The sequence below is a fragment of the Gallinula chloropus genome (assembly GCF_964237585.1).
Source record: "Gallinula chloropus genome assembly, chromosome: 1".
Taxonomy (NCBI): Eukaryota; Metazoa; Chordata; class Aves; order Gruiformes; family Rallidae; genus Gallinula; species Gallinula chloropus.
This window is the reverse complement of record NC_140085.1, coordinates 124,256,090-124,273,420: the sequence shown is the minus strand read 5'-3', so window position 1 is coordinate 124,273,420 and position 17,331 is coordinate 124,256,090. Positions and strand designations below refer to the sequence as shown.

Sequence of the window (17,331 nt, the reverse complement as noted above, 5' to 3'; positions counted from 1 at the left end):
AAGTTTTAAGAAAGAAATTAAGTGCAAATGTGCCAATTTAGCTGTCATCTTGTAGGAGCATATTCAAAATTGCAAGAACTTATGTTTAATTGATTCAATGAAATGTAATATTTCCAAGGCATCATAATACTGCATAATATTATTTCTTTCTTCTATGTATGCTTGCAATATTTACAAACTATATTTCACCTTTAGGAATAAAAGACTGTACGCAACTGATAAAAAATGAATCATATAGATATGGATTATTTTAAAAATACAGAATCAGGAAGTACCAGAAAACCTCCCAAATACTACCATCCTCGTGCTCTAAATTAAACACCCTAAAACTGACTAGAGACCAGAACCAGGGAAGATGGTGACTTTCCTAAATCCAGCCTATCTATCCTTCAAAGGACATCATTAAAAATGTTCCAACTTGTTGCACGTGGCAGGTAGCCTAGAAGAGAGGTCTCCGTGGTCTCTGCAGCGGGTACTCCGAACCCAAACAAAACAACTGCTTTGCTCCATGTGTGTTTTTTCTAGAACAGTGAAGGAGTGTGTTCCCTGGTGCGGTCCAGCTGGCAAGCTGTTCTGCAAGGCCACACTCAGCTAACTATTACTTCTGCCTTTGGTGAGACATGATTATTTAAAATTCCCAGTACTGTTCTGCTCCCCCTGACAGCGTTAGAGTATTAGCGCAAGTGCATCCTCCTCAACAGCAATGTGACACTATAAAGTTCCACTAAATTTATTGAGGAGTCTTTTTCCAGTGGTTAGTTATCACACAGAACAATGGTTATCCTCCTAAATGATGATTAAGCTTTGGAGCAACATTTAATTGAAAATGCACTGTGAAAATCAACAAGTCAGCCTTTTCGAATCAAGGCTGCTTGGTTCACAATCCCGTTCAATGTGATTTTGTCTAACAGTAATCCATGACAAAAATATAGGAGCTTAATCCTGTTCCCTCTGGCAATCATTTAAAAATTCTTAACCCCTTGGACAATTTTGAGGCTCAAATAATTTCACAGTATTAATCAAGGGTTAACCTTTGTCTACGAATATTGTACCTTTTCAGTTATAAATAACTCTGTCGGATCAGTAAATAATTGGATGTTTTCATTGGAAAAGAAGCAAGAAAACATGAGAAGGTTAAATTTTCACAGGATCACCAGTTTTGTACATAGCATGCTGCCAGACTACTGCTCCTTGAATGCCTTCTCCTGCTCAGTAACCATGCAGGAATGAGCCACAGCCAGCTGTGACACCCATGGGCAGCCTGGGGACCAGAAGTGAAGGAGCAGAGGCCAGATCGGAGCTAGGAGTGGACAGGACAAAGCACCCTCCTGCTCCAGATGGGGAGTGACTTTGTGAGCAGTTCCTTCCTCACATCCAAGATCCAAAGAAATTTGCTGGTCTCCTCCTTTTCCTATCTCACCGAGTAGTGTGGCCTAACAGCAGCAGCTTTGTAAGCTAAAGGAGCTGGAGCCACGAAACCCACTGCTACCTCCAGTGTGTGCATGCATCACCCAGGCTCGTTTTTGAGGAGCTTCAGTGCGAGCCCACACAACCATCAGCTAAACCCAGGGTGCATCTCTGAGGTCAGCTTCCTCCAAAAGGGATGCAGGGTGCGGGCTCTGGGATGCATACGAATATATGGCCATAAGCAGGGACATCTGACCTGAGCTAAAGCACAAACCTAGATGGACTTCCCCTACAGTAAGCCCATGTCAACTGGTAAGACAACCCCTGTGGCCACTGAATTTCCAGCAAGATTCGTTTCTTTTCTGCACTGGCTCTGGTTCAATGATTAATTCTATTTTTAGTCTCTACTTTGTGCAAATCCGAGCAGAGAAAGAGGATGCCTCTATGCAACTGCAAGCAGAATTTGGTTCCATGTCAGACTAAGAATGCAGAAAGAGGATTATATCTGCTAGAAGAAGTAATGCAGCATATGATACTGAATCCCCTAGGGAGGGTGGCTTCTGAGATAAAGTTTGCAGTAATCTCATCTTAATTAAAACAAAATGAAATTTATGATATCTCATTTCCCTGCCACTTTATTATTTAGGTGTCACTGTCAAAGCCTATGCAGAAATCTGGGCAGAGGCAGTCGCCGCCCCAAGGAGTTTCCAGTCTAACTCAGGCAGAAGTAAACACTGAATAAACTCAGGAAAGAAAGTAAAGCCCTCGGCGATGAATAAATACCTTTATGTTTTCACAAAGGTCATTCTCAGCAGAAATGAGAGAAAGCAAAGCACAGAGAATCTGTCTTTAATGCTGTGGCACGGGAGAGAGCAGAAAAGAAAAGGGTGAATGCATAGGCAGATGGACAGCTAGAGAGGGGTCTCTAAGAAAAAAGAAAGGATGGATTTTAGAAAAAAAACAATGCAGAGGTGTAAGCAACTGCTGTCATGCCTGAGAGCAAAAAGGTTTCATTGTATATAGAGAAAGAAGTACAGTAAGCACAAGCAACAAGGCTGAGAAGTGACATGTCCTGAATGAAGGCTGGGGATAAATTTGAGAGCATTATTTTGGACACACTTTGTCACAGAGTGCAGATATGGGTTTTTACTGTTTTATTGAAATACGACTATAAAAAACCTTGACAATATTATACAAAATTATATCAAGAAGAATGCCATGCCCTTTAAAAGAGTGAGGATACAGGTGAGGAAATCAATTCAGCTAAATAATTCCCAAGAAGCACTAGGACAGCTCCCTTTCATTTTAGATATGAACATAGTTACGTGACATAATTTAGCAAGTGATTTAATGGTTCTTGTCATGAATGCTATTCATCTGCTGGATGCAACTCTGGTTTTCTATTCATATTTTTCAAAAGCTCTAACGCTGCTATTTTTTTTCTTTCTTTCACCTACTAAATCTTCCAAGTGCAATTATAACTTTTGAGCTAAGCAGCAAAGATCTTTCGCCTGTACTTAGCAACCACCTGCCTGACTTCCCTTGCAGCACCGTCTCCTCCTCAAGGCTGGGGACAAGCAGCCTGGGCTGATCCGGTGACTCTCTTGGAAAGGGAGTCCATAGATAAAAGGAGGAAAAAAAAAATCCTCCTTATTTCTCTCCAAAGATGACTGGTAGAAAATGTGGGGCACTGCGTGGTTTGCTCTAGAGCAAGCTACCTTCCTCTTGACAACCAGGAGTAAAACCCCAGTAAAGAAACCAACAAGATTTCTTATTTTCAATCCCATCCTAAATATTTTCAGAAGTGATCTGTCTCCTAATAATTTGTGATGATGATGATGATGATCTCACCATTGTCCCCCTTTTTGAACTGTCACACTGTGTTCAATAAGTAAAGGGTTCGATCACTGCAGTACCTCTCCTAGCAGTACAAAACTCTCTGGAAAATTTACAGCTGACTTATGTCTTATTTACTGCACAGGAAAACACAATTTGAATTCATTGGGGGAAAAAAAGACGAACTATGGCATCAGCCCACACCTGCACCCTGAAATTTTCTGTCAAGCTTTACAAAATCTAACATTTTTAGGTAGCTTCATCAGAAGTGACCATCCAAGACTGTCCTGCATTACAGGGGACAGTGACAGTGTGTATGTGTTCCCATGGCTTCTATCATCAGAATAACAGAGAAGAACGGGAGTTCTATTATTATCCACACACAGGACAGAGCTGAAAGTGGAAGAGTCAAAGTAGATTATAAAACAGGGGGTGGGGACTACAGATTAATTCTGGACAATACTGACACCTCTTCCACACACCCCACCCCCCTGGTACAATCTGTTTTGGGAGCCTGGGTCAGGGAGGAAGATGGATTTTTAAACTGTCATGCTTTCACTCTCATCTCTCTTCAGTTCCTTAAACTTGGCCGCCTCTGTTTTTCTTCTCCTTGCACAGAAAGGATAGCTTTAACTAACAAACAAGCACCAGTCTGGAAAACATGCCTGTTCTTTTCTGGGAAGCGCACAGGAGAGCTCAGCTGCTGCTCACTTTGAGCAAAACTGACACCCCCTCGTTCAGTTGCTACCAGACAGTTCAGTGGCCAGAGAAGAGCTCTCTTACACCCTAAGTTAATATTAGGTAGAGAATCTGCGTATACCATTAAAGTTCAAAGCAAGTGATTAATCCTTTGATGTGATGCCAAATTATTAGAATAATGACACCATTTTTTTTTTCCCCATGTATTGGTCTGTCTTCTCAATACTTTCTTTTTTGACCCCGTGCTTTAATGAGTGGTGAAGCTCAGGAAGAAATCAATTCTTTTTATTCAAAGGAGAGCTGGGTAAGGTTTCTGGAGCACTTCTTTTATATATAATGTACTGGATATTACCCCCCATCTAAAAGAGGCAAAAAAAAATTCTCTTTATTTTCCCCCCCGGTGCTCTCTTTCTTTAGACTTGGAAAGTAAACATTTAAAAATGCATGCTGTTAGTGGGCTGCGCAGCACTACACTGATCTGTCAAAGTGAATATTGTGATAAATTATGTCAGTCTGTTCATACTTACAATCATCTTCCACTTCCTCATACCAAAGCATGTGAGCAGACATGAAATCTCTCCACAAAAAAAACAGAGGCAAAAGAAAAGAACAGCAAAATAACTTCTTGGCAAAGTATATTCCAACTTTCCTGCTCCAACAGCTTTTGCTGAATTAGACTTGTCCCTGCATAACGACAGATGTGTCCCCCCCACGAGCCCCTGCAGCTCTGCGGAGGAGAGTGGGCAAAGCGCCCCGGTGGGATGCAGCTCCGGGCTGGCTGCCGGCAGGGTCTGTGTCCCAGGCAGGGAGAGGCAGGGATCCTCACTCACTTCCACCCAGCCGGCATGGTAACTAATGCCAGTGCTCTTTGGAGGCCCCTAAATGTTTCAAATTCCAGGACCTGCGCAGAAGCAATGCTCCGTGCTCGCCTCAAAACAAAGTTGATTTCCCATAATAGGACAGCCCATGCACTCGACATATAAGGTTCTGCTTCCAGGGTGGCATGTGCAATGGATTTAAATTATGTGTTACGGCTTCCCAAGGAACATTTAATGCTGCAGAGTGGGGTGAAGATATTTACTGCTCCCCGTCTGCCATTCCCCTGAGAACTCTACGAAACAGACTTGTCCCCTCCCCAGCAAATGATCCCCAGCCCATCCCCAGACAGGACCCTCCTTTTTTGGGAGCTGAAGGGTAATCCTCCTGTAGTCGTCTCTTCCCTCCCAGCCTAGACTCCTGGAACTGTGAGCTCTCTCCCAAGCAGGGGAAATAAAGACCCAAAACCCAACCCCCAAAATAGGACTGTCACCAAAATAAGTGTGTAAATACCAACACACATTGTTGTGGTAAGTCAGTATCTGCTTAAAAACCAAAACAAACCAAGCAAACAAACAAAACAAACCCACCCCGAACTTGCTGACTTACAATTGACCTTTCCACGCCCGACAAAGCCAGGAGGCACTGCTGCTGTACAGAGCCCAGAAACACCCCACAGCAGCAGCAGAGCCAGGACTGTACTGAGGCTGCCTCCCCCTGCCTCTGCCTCATTGAGAAAACATCCCTTCACTCCCAAATCCCAAAAGCTGCTGGCCCCAAACAGGTGGGACGTGGGTTTATGCTCTCCCCCTGCATTTGGTCCAGAGCTTACACAGGAGGGAAAAGCAGGCATCCATGCAATACTTGGGAATGGGACTGTGGCATCCCCCACCCCAACCCAGATTTTTATGAGGCTGCTTTCTATATTATATATATATATATATATACATACTTTTTACAGTATATGTGGCCTTTGGAGATAGTCCATAAAGAAACATGTTATTAATTCATGGCTTCATTTGAAAAGTAATTTGAAAAAAACCCACAAACCCTGTTACATTGGTCGTTATTTTTTGAAATATACCCCTACAAGCCTGAAAAAAGTTCTTTTTTTTAGTTAAACGTTAAAGTGTCTAGTCATGGCGATTACAAGTTTATAAGTAAATTCCTGGATTATACAGAAAAATAAACACAAAAATGAAGTGCATAATTTACCCTTACAGCCACTGGCATTTTCTACACTGATAGTCAAATTAATACCCTGGAGAACCTGGATATACAGTACATGCCAACAGACTCCTAAGGATTAATTTGCAGCCCACAGGAACTGCAAGTCATGAACTGATGTAGAAAATAATCTGAAGCAGAGCAGAGCACACTGTGACAGCAGCAGCATTTTGATTATTTGAGGGAGATGGAGACTAAGCAAACTCAGGAAAGGAAGTGCTTATTGTGCAAAAGTTCCATTTTATAATATCTAAGGTCACCCTTGATAGCACATGCTGTCAATAACCCAGCCCCAGTAATGCACTTACAGGCTGCAAGTGAAAGTTATCTTGAAGGTAGGTGCCTAATGCTAGAACTGTGATCCTCCTGGCTCCTGTTTGTTTCAAGGTGACAAACCTCTTCTTCAAAACTTTCCTGGAGTGTAAATCTCATCTCTGCTTCTGAATACAACCAGAGGGCCTTCTTGTCGACAGAGCTCCGCTGTCTGTTTTACACCAAGCTCCAGTCAGAGTCCACAAAATTCATGTGGATTATTCCTCATCTCTGACAGTATCTTTGAGATCATCAGAGAATACTCAGGCTCTGCAAGAAATACAGTACTACTCAATACTTTCTTCTAAAACCTGGCTCAAAGCAATGTCTAGTGGTAATATTTACAGTAGCTTACACATGAAACAATCCTCCAGAAACAGGAAATTCAGATATGCTCCTCCTCTTCTTGCTGGGAGAGTTCAAAACTCCTGTGTCTCAAGAGTGTTCCCAAGCCATTCACCGGAGTACACAAACCTTTGGCCTAGAAACATTTTCCCTTCCTCCTATTGATGCTCCTCCAGTCAACGAGAAAAGAGTTAGGATCAGTTGGGCCATAGGAAGAAATAACAAAAGTGAGAGTTCAAATCTAATAGGATTTTTGGTCGGTTTTGGATTTTTAGGGGGTTTTAGTGTTGGGTTTGGAGGAAGGGTGTGTATAAAGATATTTGAGAGGCTCTTAAAAATTAAATACTTTTTTTCAGCAGCTATGAATGCTGTAATTGGTTAACACTGACAAACATCAGCTCTACTGAAAAGAGGCTTCATATGCATCTCTCAGCCCCTTCAGGCCAGCATGGTGCATGCTTACATCACATCTATAACCTGGAAGAGGTTTATTGTTTTGACACACCAGGTTTGCTTGTTTTTACTTTTGGGGGTGGTTGGTTTTTGTTTGTTTTTTTTTTATCTGCCGCATCACTGCTTGGTGCTCTGAGCCTACAGAGCACGAGCTACGCAAGGGGAAAGGGGCAGGCTTCAAGGTCATGGAGAAGCTGGAAAATGTAGAAAATCTGGAGCAATCTTTTTTTTTCTTCCTTTTAAATGGCTGGTGGCAGCTCTAGATCCATGTGTCCTTTCACAATCAGTAATGGGTTAAATGAAAGAAAATTGTCTTCTTCACAGTAACCATTAGGGTGATTTGCAGCCACCCATTAACAAGCACTTTATACAGAGGCTGTTTATTCTCCTGTTTGAGGAGTCCTTTCAAAATCCAAGTAGTGATAAATTTTAAAACACACCCTTTCTAATGGTATGAGCCTGACAGTAATGCAGGGCTGGAGAAAATGCCGAAGAGGCCGGTAGCAATCTGAAAGCAAGGCCCAACAGTAAACCCCCTGTTAGGGGACCATTTAGGAGACTGGGTTTGGCATACCTGCGACCTTAGAGAGGAAAGGGATTTCAACTACTAAATTCGACAGTCAAGTTTATTGTCTCAGCAAGCTAAACCAGAGGGAGGGACTTGAAGATAATGGTCAAACTTTAGACTGGGCCTGAGAATCAAGATCTCTGGTCTCTAACCATTCCTCTCCTGCACCATACTAAAGGGCTACATTGAAATTCAGGACTTCTCTGTCAGGAGAAAAAAAAAAAAAAGACACAACTGGAAAATTATGGTTTTGACATAGGAAAGAAATATTATAGTACCCAGAATAATTTATATGGGAGGAGAGGTCCCCAATTCAACGTAAATATATCAAATGAGAACTTCACGTTAACAACCTCCGTGGAGTAACAAATCTTCCATCTCACTGTAATTTACTATGATACAAGCACCAAACAACCCCCCAACAAAAGAAAGCACAGCATATTGCCATTTATATCGTCTAACAGAGATGGCATCTCCTTTCCCGTTAACAGATAAAACAAGAAAATAACAAATAGGTAGCATGCCGCGCAGAACTGATTTGCAAACCTCTTCTGACTTTTTAAACATCCCAGTGGCACATGTTGTTTGCCAATACGACTCAACATCAGGCAGAGAGCTTACAGCATAAACCTAAGACAGATGATATTTTGATTGTAATTTCAGAAAACATTTCAACCTTTATTCCACCCTGCCTTTAACTCCCTGCCAACGCTGACCTAAAAAAAATCTAAAGGCAATCCAAGCCTGCCGCTCAGTCCAGCCATTAGGCTCATAACAAGATGTCTCTGTGCTCTTGCCAGTATCTGCAAATCTATCACATCTATCTGTGTGGGAAGAAGTGCTGAGCTCTAGGGACTACGGGACTGGTGTGGAGGGAGAACTGGGATGGGGATCTTTTAAACACTAATGCGCAGCATGGGGTTTTGCCCCAGTGGTATATCAGCTCTGAGTCATTTTATTATTCACTTCCTGTTATGGGAAAAAAAAAATTAAAAAATCACAAACCACTCGTGTGTCAGCAACAGAGGAAAAACAAATCTTTGACAGCTTTATCACAACAGAAGTCAAGAGACAGCTTCTGCTTTTCCCGTGAAATCAGCAAGGAAAAAAAATAGAAAAAAAAAATCTTTCCAATATGAGACACTGAAGAACTTCTTTTGTTTCTTAGCATATTTTTACTTCAGAAATGAATATATTCTGGAAGTTTTTAGTACAGGTTGAAAGGGTGGGGTGTTTTTGTGGTTTGTTTGTTTTTTTTTTTTAATCTGTATGCTTATTTGCTCTGCAGACCAGAAAGTAAAAGACAAAAAAAACGAAAAAAAACCTCTTGCTCGAAATTCTGTAGGAAGTAGTAGGGTTTTGCTTCCAGAGTGGAAGATATATATGTTGATAGACAGAAAATTAGCAGTCAATACAATGATTATGGTGAAGTGTCCTCATGTGCAAGGGGCTGTTAAAAAATAAATCTGGTTTCCATTCAGTGTATTCCTGTATCTTGAAAGATTTCTCTTTGAAAATATGCTCTAACACATGAAACAGCCTAGTAGTTCATGACTGTGTGTGTGACCTCCCCAGCAAGCTCTCTCCTTCATCCACGGTTGCTGTGAAAGAGGGGTTACTCATATTTGGATAGCATCTAGCACAAAGAAGGGCTGGGCTCACTTCCTATGAGTTCAGCATAGCAAGTAACACTCAGAAAACAAGTAAACACTCCCGGTTTTGGAACGCTTCCGCTAAAGAACAAGAAGTCCTTTTTTCCTAGGAGAAGTCTCTCGGAGAAGTCTCTAGGAGAGGTCTCAAAGCAGATTTAGCAGGGCAGTATTTGCTGCCTACATTTCCCATATGCACAGTGTTTGTGCTTCGCAGATCTTTATTCTCAAACCCTGCCAATTCTCCAACTTGCAGAAACTTTCACCTCAGCAGAAATGAAATCAATCTTAACTGGAGTCAGTTGGTCTAGACTCCTCAGAAGATATACGGAGCCAGCAAAGGGAAAGTGTAAGAAAGGATAGCAAATTATATAAAATCTAATATTAACAGTACAAAGAAGAGGAAAATATTTTAATTATTAATATATGCATGGTAGGAATCCATGTAATAAAGAGGAATTAAAATTACTCATTTATGCTTATAAAATAACTCGTCTTAATCTCTCCAGAGAGACTCAGACGACCAGAAGGGAGAATACCTTAATTAAGTAATATTTGTTTCTCCAGGTTTAGGTGTGCAACTCAGCCCAATCACTGTAAGCATCCCACATAACATACAGAGAGGATCCTGCTCCAGAGAGCGTCTGAACATCTAAAATAAGCTCCTTCCCCAAACTGCCCTTGGGGGTAGGTGGGGAGAGGAGGGCATACCTAGCTCTGTTTTCCTCATTTGTTGGCCCACACTTGTTTGTGTGTCCAGACGATGCAAAGCTGAGATCAGACTTCTCCCAGTCTTCTTGATATCCACGGGAAGAAAATCCGGCCAGACAGACCAGAAGACAGATATGACACATCAGGCGAGGTCCCCCAGTTCCACAAAAAGCACTGTGGACTAGTGATGATCTCAGAGTGGGTCCAAAACCCATGTGAAATTTATCCAATTCTGAAAGCCATTGCAACTCACACAAGGGAAGTCTGTTCAACATCAGCATTACAAAGGAACCAATCCCGCACTCCACAATGAGCAGTTAATTCGATGCAGCTAATAACAAGTTGGTTACTTGCATTACATGCAAATAATGAAAGACTAACCAATTTTTATGCATACACGTACTTTTGCATCCGTGTATGTCACTGAGAGACCAAGTGCTGGCTACGGTAATATATGCATGTGCATATCTATACGTCTTTTAAGAGGACCCAATTTTACAGCACAATTATACACCGTCATCAATAAGGAGAAAGAAGTTAAACAGAGAGATGTGAACGATAATTGGAAGGTGTTTGAAAACACTGTTTAGATACCTACTTGTTGTTACTAAGAAAACAAGTTCCTCTGGTTTGAAACAAACAACTGCAAACAAAACAGAAACTTAGTCTAGAAGAGAAGCAGGTATTTAAAAAACAAAAGCAAATACAATACATAAGGAGCAGAGGAAAAATGCCAAGCTGATTGCAAAGAATATCAATAAGGAACTAAGAGGTAATTGTGAATCAGAGTCAACAATCCATACATACGAGACAGAGAATTCACCTCGGTCTGCAGGCAAGCTGTATCAGCTCTGCCAAAGACGACTCAAGGTCATTTTACATACCAAAAGTGTTAGCTGCTAGCATAAACACAGATTTCTTTAGGGAAACACAACTCAAGCATCTACACAGTATCCTAGTCACCCCATCACGTACTTCTTTAGCTTTAATCTGCTCCAATCAACATTTCATCTGTGTCCAGTTCTGACACAACACTATGAAAGCCACAGATAAATTGGAGAGCATCAGCATCACCAGTATGCACACAGGAAGTTTTCTTAGTAAAGTAAAACTGAAGGGATGTCATATGTTTAGTCTGGAAAGGAAAGGCAAAGGAGTACAGAGTTGCTGCCTTTCAGCATCTAAAGATGACAAAGCTCTTTTATTTTTCACTGTCCTGGCTTCATCTGGGATAAAGTTAAATTTCTTACATATAAGTATAGTATAGTTCTGTAGTTTGGCTTTAGGATGAGAATAATGTTGAAAACACACTGATGTTTTGGTTGTTGCTAGGCCATATTTACGTTAAGTCAAGGACGTTTCAGCTTCTTGCACTGCCCTGCCAGTGAGCAGGCTGGGGGTGGACAAGAAGTTGTGAGGGGACACGACCAGGACAGCTGACTCCAAATGATATTCCATACTGTATGACATCATGCTCAGTATTTAACTTGGGGGATGCTAGCTGGACATCCTGGGCACCAGTTAGAATGTGGTGAGCAATTGGCAATTATGTTGTGCAACACTTGTTTTGTTTTGGTTGATGATGATGATGATTATCTTTTTCTTCCTATCTCAACAACCCAGGTTTTACCTTTTTTCCCCCTAGTTCTCTCCCCCATCCCACCCGGGCAGGAGGAGTGAGCGAACAAATGAGTGGTGGTTGTAGCTGCCTGCCAGGTTTAATTACAACATTCATATATGCCAAGGAGAGGGACATCATTTGGGTAAAGTCAACTAAGATTTGATATTAGGAGAAAATTGTGAGACTACCAACCTTCATATATGAAAAGATACACACGTAGATGTTGTCAAACCCTTGTAAGTGGAAGCATGTAAGAAAAAGTTTAGCAAATTATTTTGGGGTAACAAAGTATATTTGATCTATCACAACCCTTGCAGTAGAAGAAAACCTATGTCCTTCACCTCTATTTCTTTAGTTCTCTGAAATGGAATTCCAGACTAGTTAATATGACCTGTCACATAAAGTTCAAGTTTGCTCATCTCATAAACAAAATTAATTGCACTGCGAAAGGATATCAGCCCTATGGATACAGAAGTACACTGACAAGCTGGAGACCCAAATTCTATTAGCAGTTCTGCCAGTCACTCATCCTTCAACTTCTGGGCTTTTTTCTTTCTGACGTAGAAAACGATCGCTTACAAGCTAAACAAGTGCTAAACATCAGTATGATTAATTATTGTTTAAAATATGTGACAAACTGCTTAAAGTATAGGACTATTAAGGGTCTGTGTTTTAATTACATGGATTTCACCTTAAGTCCCCCTGGATGACAATTGCTCAAAACCTTAGTTACAGTGGCAAAAGACTGTCACATTAAATCTGTGAAGACCGGGTTATTATGACAGCAAATTATGATGACAAAATTCTGTTAGCTCAAGTCTAATGAGACATTACTGCACACACTAGAATGAATGTTAAATTATTTCTGTGCAGGTCTATATACAGGTTAGTACATCAAGATGATGGCAAAATGAGGTTAATGCAAGTCTGCAAAGCTGACATTACAAGTGTCAAGATGATTGCAAAATGATGCTGCTGCAAGTGAACTACGATTAAAAAAATAGGATGCTAAGCACAAAAATGTTTTAAGGGAATGTACAAATAAACCCAAAGAAAATAAAAATGAAGAAAATTTTACTTAAAGGAAAAGACATGTTGGAGACCACTGGTGCTGCAAGCAAATTTCTTGCCAAACTGGCCAATGCTTATGAGGAGGGCACAAAGCCAGGATGAGGTTGCCTTACAAGAAGCTGCCTATAAATTCTTACTAACAGTATCACTAGGAAATATTTTCCACTAAAAAAGGAATTGGCTCTGTAAAAATATAAAAAAATCTTGAAAAAGGGATTCAAGTTTATTGTCCTATGACAGAATCTGGTTTGATAGGTAAATTCCTTCCTAAATTTAATCATATTAATACCTGAAGTGTGGGACACAGAGAGAAATAGCCAGCCTCTTCAGTTGTCTGGGGAGACAGGACAAGGGGCAATGGCCTCAAGTTGGAGCACAGGAAGTTCCACACCAATATGCAGAAAAACTTTTCACAGTGAGGGTGACAGAGCCCTGGAACAGGCTGCCCAGGGAGGTGGTGGCATCTCCTTCTCTGAAGATATTCAAGACCCGTCTGGGTACCTACCTGTGTGACCTGTCCTAGGGAACCTACTTTGGCAGGGGGGGTTGGACTCTGTGATCTCTGGAGGTCCCTTCCAACTCCTACCATTCTGTGATATTGATGGTTTTCCTCTCTTGTTTTCTGGTAGGGTTTGAAGCATGTGTCTACAAACTAAATTATCCAATTAGGCCCAAAATAAATTAGTCCACTCTCAGGTAAATTCAAATACATAGGATCCACAGAATTATAAGATTAAGGAGATTACATATTTAATGTAGTGTGCTCTTAATATTTTAATGTGATTAGATCACTAACACCAAAGATCTGCTAGTATATTTCCTCAGTGCAATATTTAATTAGTAATTTTATCATACCAGGAAAAAAAAATTCAAACCCTGAAAAAAAGTTTTCCTTTTTCCCCGTATTTAAAATCCCTCTCATCAGCTTTCTATCTACTACTAAAGACAAGAGGTACGCTTTACTTCCAGTTTTGCAACAGCAGGTATTCTATGTCCTTTCAAAAGACCATCATATCTATCTAAAAGAAAATCTGTCTGTCTGTAATGTTTGACATAGAGTACATACTCTACTCTCTTATCACCCAAAATACATGATATCCCATTCCTAATTAATTGTACTGCTGAACTAAAAGTGTTTTGATTAAATAACAAACTTTGTCAAACAGTTTAGGTAATGCCTGACCTTTAAATGGAAAGCATCCATATTTTTCTCCCATCTAATAGACAAGAAAATGAAAAATGTATTTTTCTTGCAAATTTATTAGCTTTTATTGGGCAAGATAGACATATTATTCAGCAAACCAACAGAAGAGCAAATTCTCTCTAAAAAAAAAAATCATCTTAAATAGGTAACTTATATCAGAGGTAAGTTTAGAGTGCCATGTGCTTTTTTCGGGGTTTTCAAAATATCTCCATGGCTAATAAATCAGTAGTCAGAGTACAGGAAATGAGATCAAAATGATGGGTTCAGGACTCCAAGTCACCTACAGCCTGAAATTTGTAAGAGTCACTATCGCTGCATACATTACATTACTACTGGTGTAGCTCTTCTGGAGACATGCATACATACCACTTGAAAGTATGTGCATTTGAAAAGACTAGGAAATCAGTACAGCCAGCTTCTCACTAATTCATCTAGTTGCAGTGAACCAATGCTAACCAGAGTTACTTGTTAGCCAGAACTGAACATAGGAAAGAAAATACAGACTGAAAGGAAGAACCATGCAGTGCACCTTTTCACTGCCCAACAGTTTCAATCTTACTAAATACATTCTAGTAAGGACATACACTCTGATGGCGATAAGATGTCTAAAATTCACTTAATTCAAGGATGTTCTGTAAGACAGAAAAAAACCCAAACCCAAACAGACTACAGGAAAATTTACTAAGCAATTTTATTTCATTTTTTTAATTGTTAATTATAAACCACAGCAATCAAATAGCTCCTAATTGTTATAATGCCACAAAGAAGGTCCAACTGAAGAGTTAAAAAACCTAAAAAGTTCAATCTCTAAGGAATTATTTAAAATCTTAATTGTTTTAATTTCATTAGTGCACCTTAAACTGAAGGTTGGTTGGGGGTTTTTGAGCGTGTTACTTGCTTATGCAATATGTATACAAATGCTTATGTGATTAGACCTGAGGGCTGACAAAAGTCCAAAGGGATTGTGTGGTGTGCGTAATCAACGGCTTCCTCTAAAAATGTCTCATGTACATTTAAAAATGTAATTTAGATCAGAACTAGGGCAGCTTCATTATTAATATGGAAACCAGAAATATTTGGCAGTTTTTTCTGTCAGAGATCCTCTTATGCACTGTTTGAGTGCCTGCTTTCATATCAGCAATATGCACCTCAAACTATTTTTATGCAATAAATCATGGATTACGCATGTTACATAAGGAAATCTGGCTGGTATACTAACATTGGAGAAGGTGGGCTAAATTTAAAATTCTCTAAAATTAATCATTCCATGGAAAACAGATCAACATGTCCCATATGGAGGACCGCAACAGCACAGGGATTTGAAGAGCAAAGTACTGGTTACAACCTTTGTAGACTTTTTATGAGAGCTGCAGATGCCTGAACTTAATTTGTCTAATACTATCTTAGGTGCTCTGTGGTAATTAGCCTGGCCTACTTCTCCTGAAAGGCTCGGATGTTTTATAGACCCTGAGTGAAAACCACCTGCCCAGCCGATAGTTCCAGCCACTGGCAGACAGATTTTTACATGGCCTGTGTTTAAATGCCTGATTTATTCCTTATCAGTGCATCACAATAAATTATTTTTCTTCTCTTTCTAAAACCAGAAAAAAAATTCAGATTAAAGTGCTCTGCCATACAGCAATCATTCCATTTACTTTTTTTTAAAAGTTTGATAAATATACCTGTTGCCCAAAGCCCCATCCCACCTGGCCTTTAACTCTGCCAGGGGCAGGGCAGACTCAGCTTCTCTGGGCAGCCTGTGCTGGCTCTTTACCGCCCACACAGAGAAGAATTTCTTCCTCGTATCTAATTTACATCTACCCTTCTTCATCTTAAACCCATTACCCCTTGTCTTATCACTACACTCCCTGACAAACACTCCCTGGCAAACAGCCCCTCTCTGTCTTTCCTGTATGCTCCCCCTTTTAGGTGTTGGCAGGCTGCAATAAGGTCTCCACGGAGCCTTCTCTTCTCCAGGCTGAACAAGCTTAACCCTTTCTCTTGGTTATTGAGACATTGACCACAACTCTTTGAGTGCATCCAACAAACCAATTCCTAATCTACCGAGTGGTCCATCCATCAAATCCATGTCTCTCCAATTTAGAGACAGGAATATCATGCAGGACTTTGCACAAGATGTCAGATGCTTTGCACAAGTCTGGCCAGATGATATCAGTTGCTCTTCCCTTATCCACCAATGCTGTAACCTTGCCAAATAAGGTCACCAAACCTGTCAGACATGATTTCCCCTTAGAGAAGCTGTGTTGGCTGTCACCAATCACCTCCTATTTCCATTATTTTTCAAATAGACTTGTTTTATGGTACATATTTCAAATCTAGATACATCAAAAACCACAGCAAGTACTTTAGCTACTCTGTAAAACTGTTTCAACATCAGCTGGATGAAAGGTGCTAAATGCAATGCCCATTTTCAAAATACTTTTTCTAGAACTAAAAAGCAATGTGTCTGATCACGGTACCGGTCTAATTTTCAGAAATTATAATATGAATAGAATCAAAAAGACACAGGTATGTAGTAGGGAAATGGATTTTACAGAGGTAAACCATGCTTCCTATATCTGGCAGGGTTCTTTGAAGGAGTCAGTGAGCATACAGTCAAGAGAAATCTAGTTTATGTAATTTAAAGAATTTTCAGTACTGTTCCTTATTAAAGACCTTAAAGTAAAGTCTTACGAGATGAGATCTCTTAAGAGATCTTAAGTGGATAAGAGATCCACTTTCAGGAACAATTCATTAAAAGACAAAAGGGAAGAAAATGCCCAAAGCATTCAGATGCATGTCACTAGACACCTTTCACAGACGTTAGTGCCAGGGATGGTCAGCTTATAAGGTACTTTAAACCATTACATGGACCTAAAAAAAGAAGGCAACTTTCAAGTTTCCAACCAGTGCTAAGGTATTCTGGGAAATAAAAATGAAAGTTGGCTGCAGAGAGATGCAGAAGAGTCTCAGAGTGTCAACTAGGCGATAAAAAAGACAGATGAAATTCAATATCGAGAATATGTGGAGAAAAAGAAATCTCAACTTTACGTACTCAGCATGGGCTCTGAACTAGTTATTACCACTCAGGAAAGAGATCTTGGAGTTATAAAAGGTCTATGAAAATATCAACTCCATCTTAGAAGCTGTCAAAAAGCAAATCAAATGCTGGCCATTACTATGACAGAAATAGAGCGCACCATACAAAATATCATTATGGTATTATTTAAAGGCTTCAGATGTTCATACTTTGAATAATGTGGGCTGTTCTATTTCCCAAATCACTAAAAAGATACAGCAGGAAAAGAAAGTACAACAGAAATGATTGAAAGCTAGGGAGAAATGGCTTCCATATAAAAAAATGACTAAAGAAGACTCCTCAAGGTAAGTGGAGGAGAGTGTGAATGAGCCT

At 40.2% G+C, this 17,331-nt stretch overlaps 1 protein-coding gene across 4 annotated transcripts in view; it reads right to left on the bottom strand.

Moving 5' to 3' along the window:
* DMD (dystrophin) overlaps positions 1 to 17,331 on the bottom strand; it is a gene marked incomplete at its 5' end in the record, with an annotated part of 1,290,802 nt that overhangs the window by 1,110,096 nt on the left and 163,375 nt on the right. The window contains one exon of one of the 4 annotated variants that reach the window (XM_084279201.1): positions 4,470 to 4,601. The exons of the other annotated variants lie outside the window; for them this stretch is intronic. Within the exon in view, the coding sequence (XP_084135327.1) occupies positions 4,470 to 4,512 (43 nt within the window). Of the gene's footprint in view, positions 1 to 4,469; positions 4,602 to 17,331 lie in introns of those variants that run through there. 4 annotated transcript variants of the gene reach the window in all.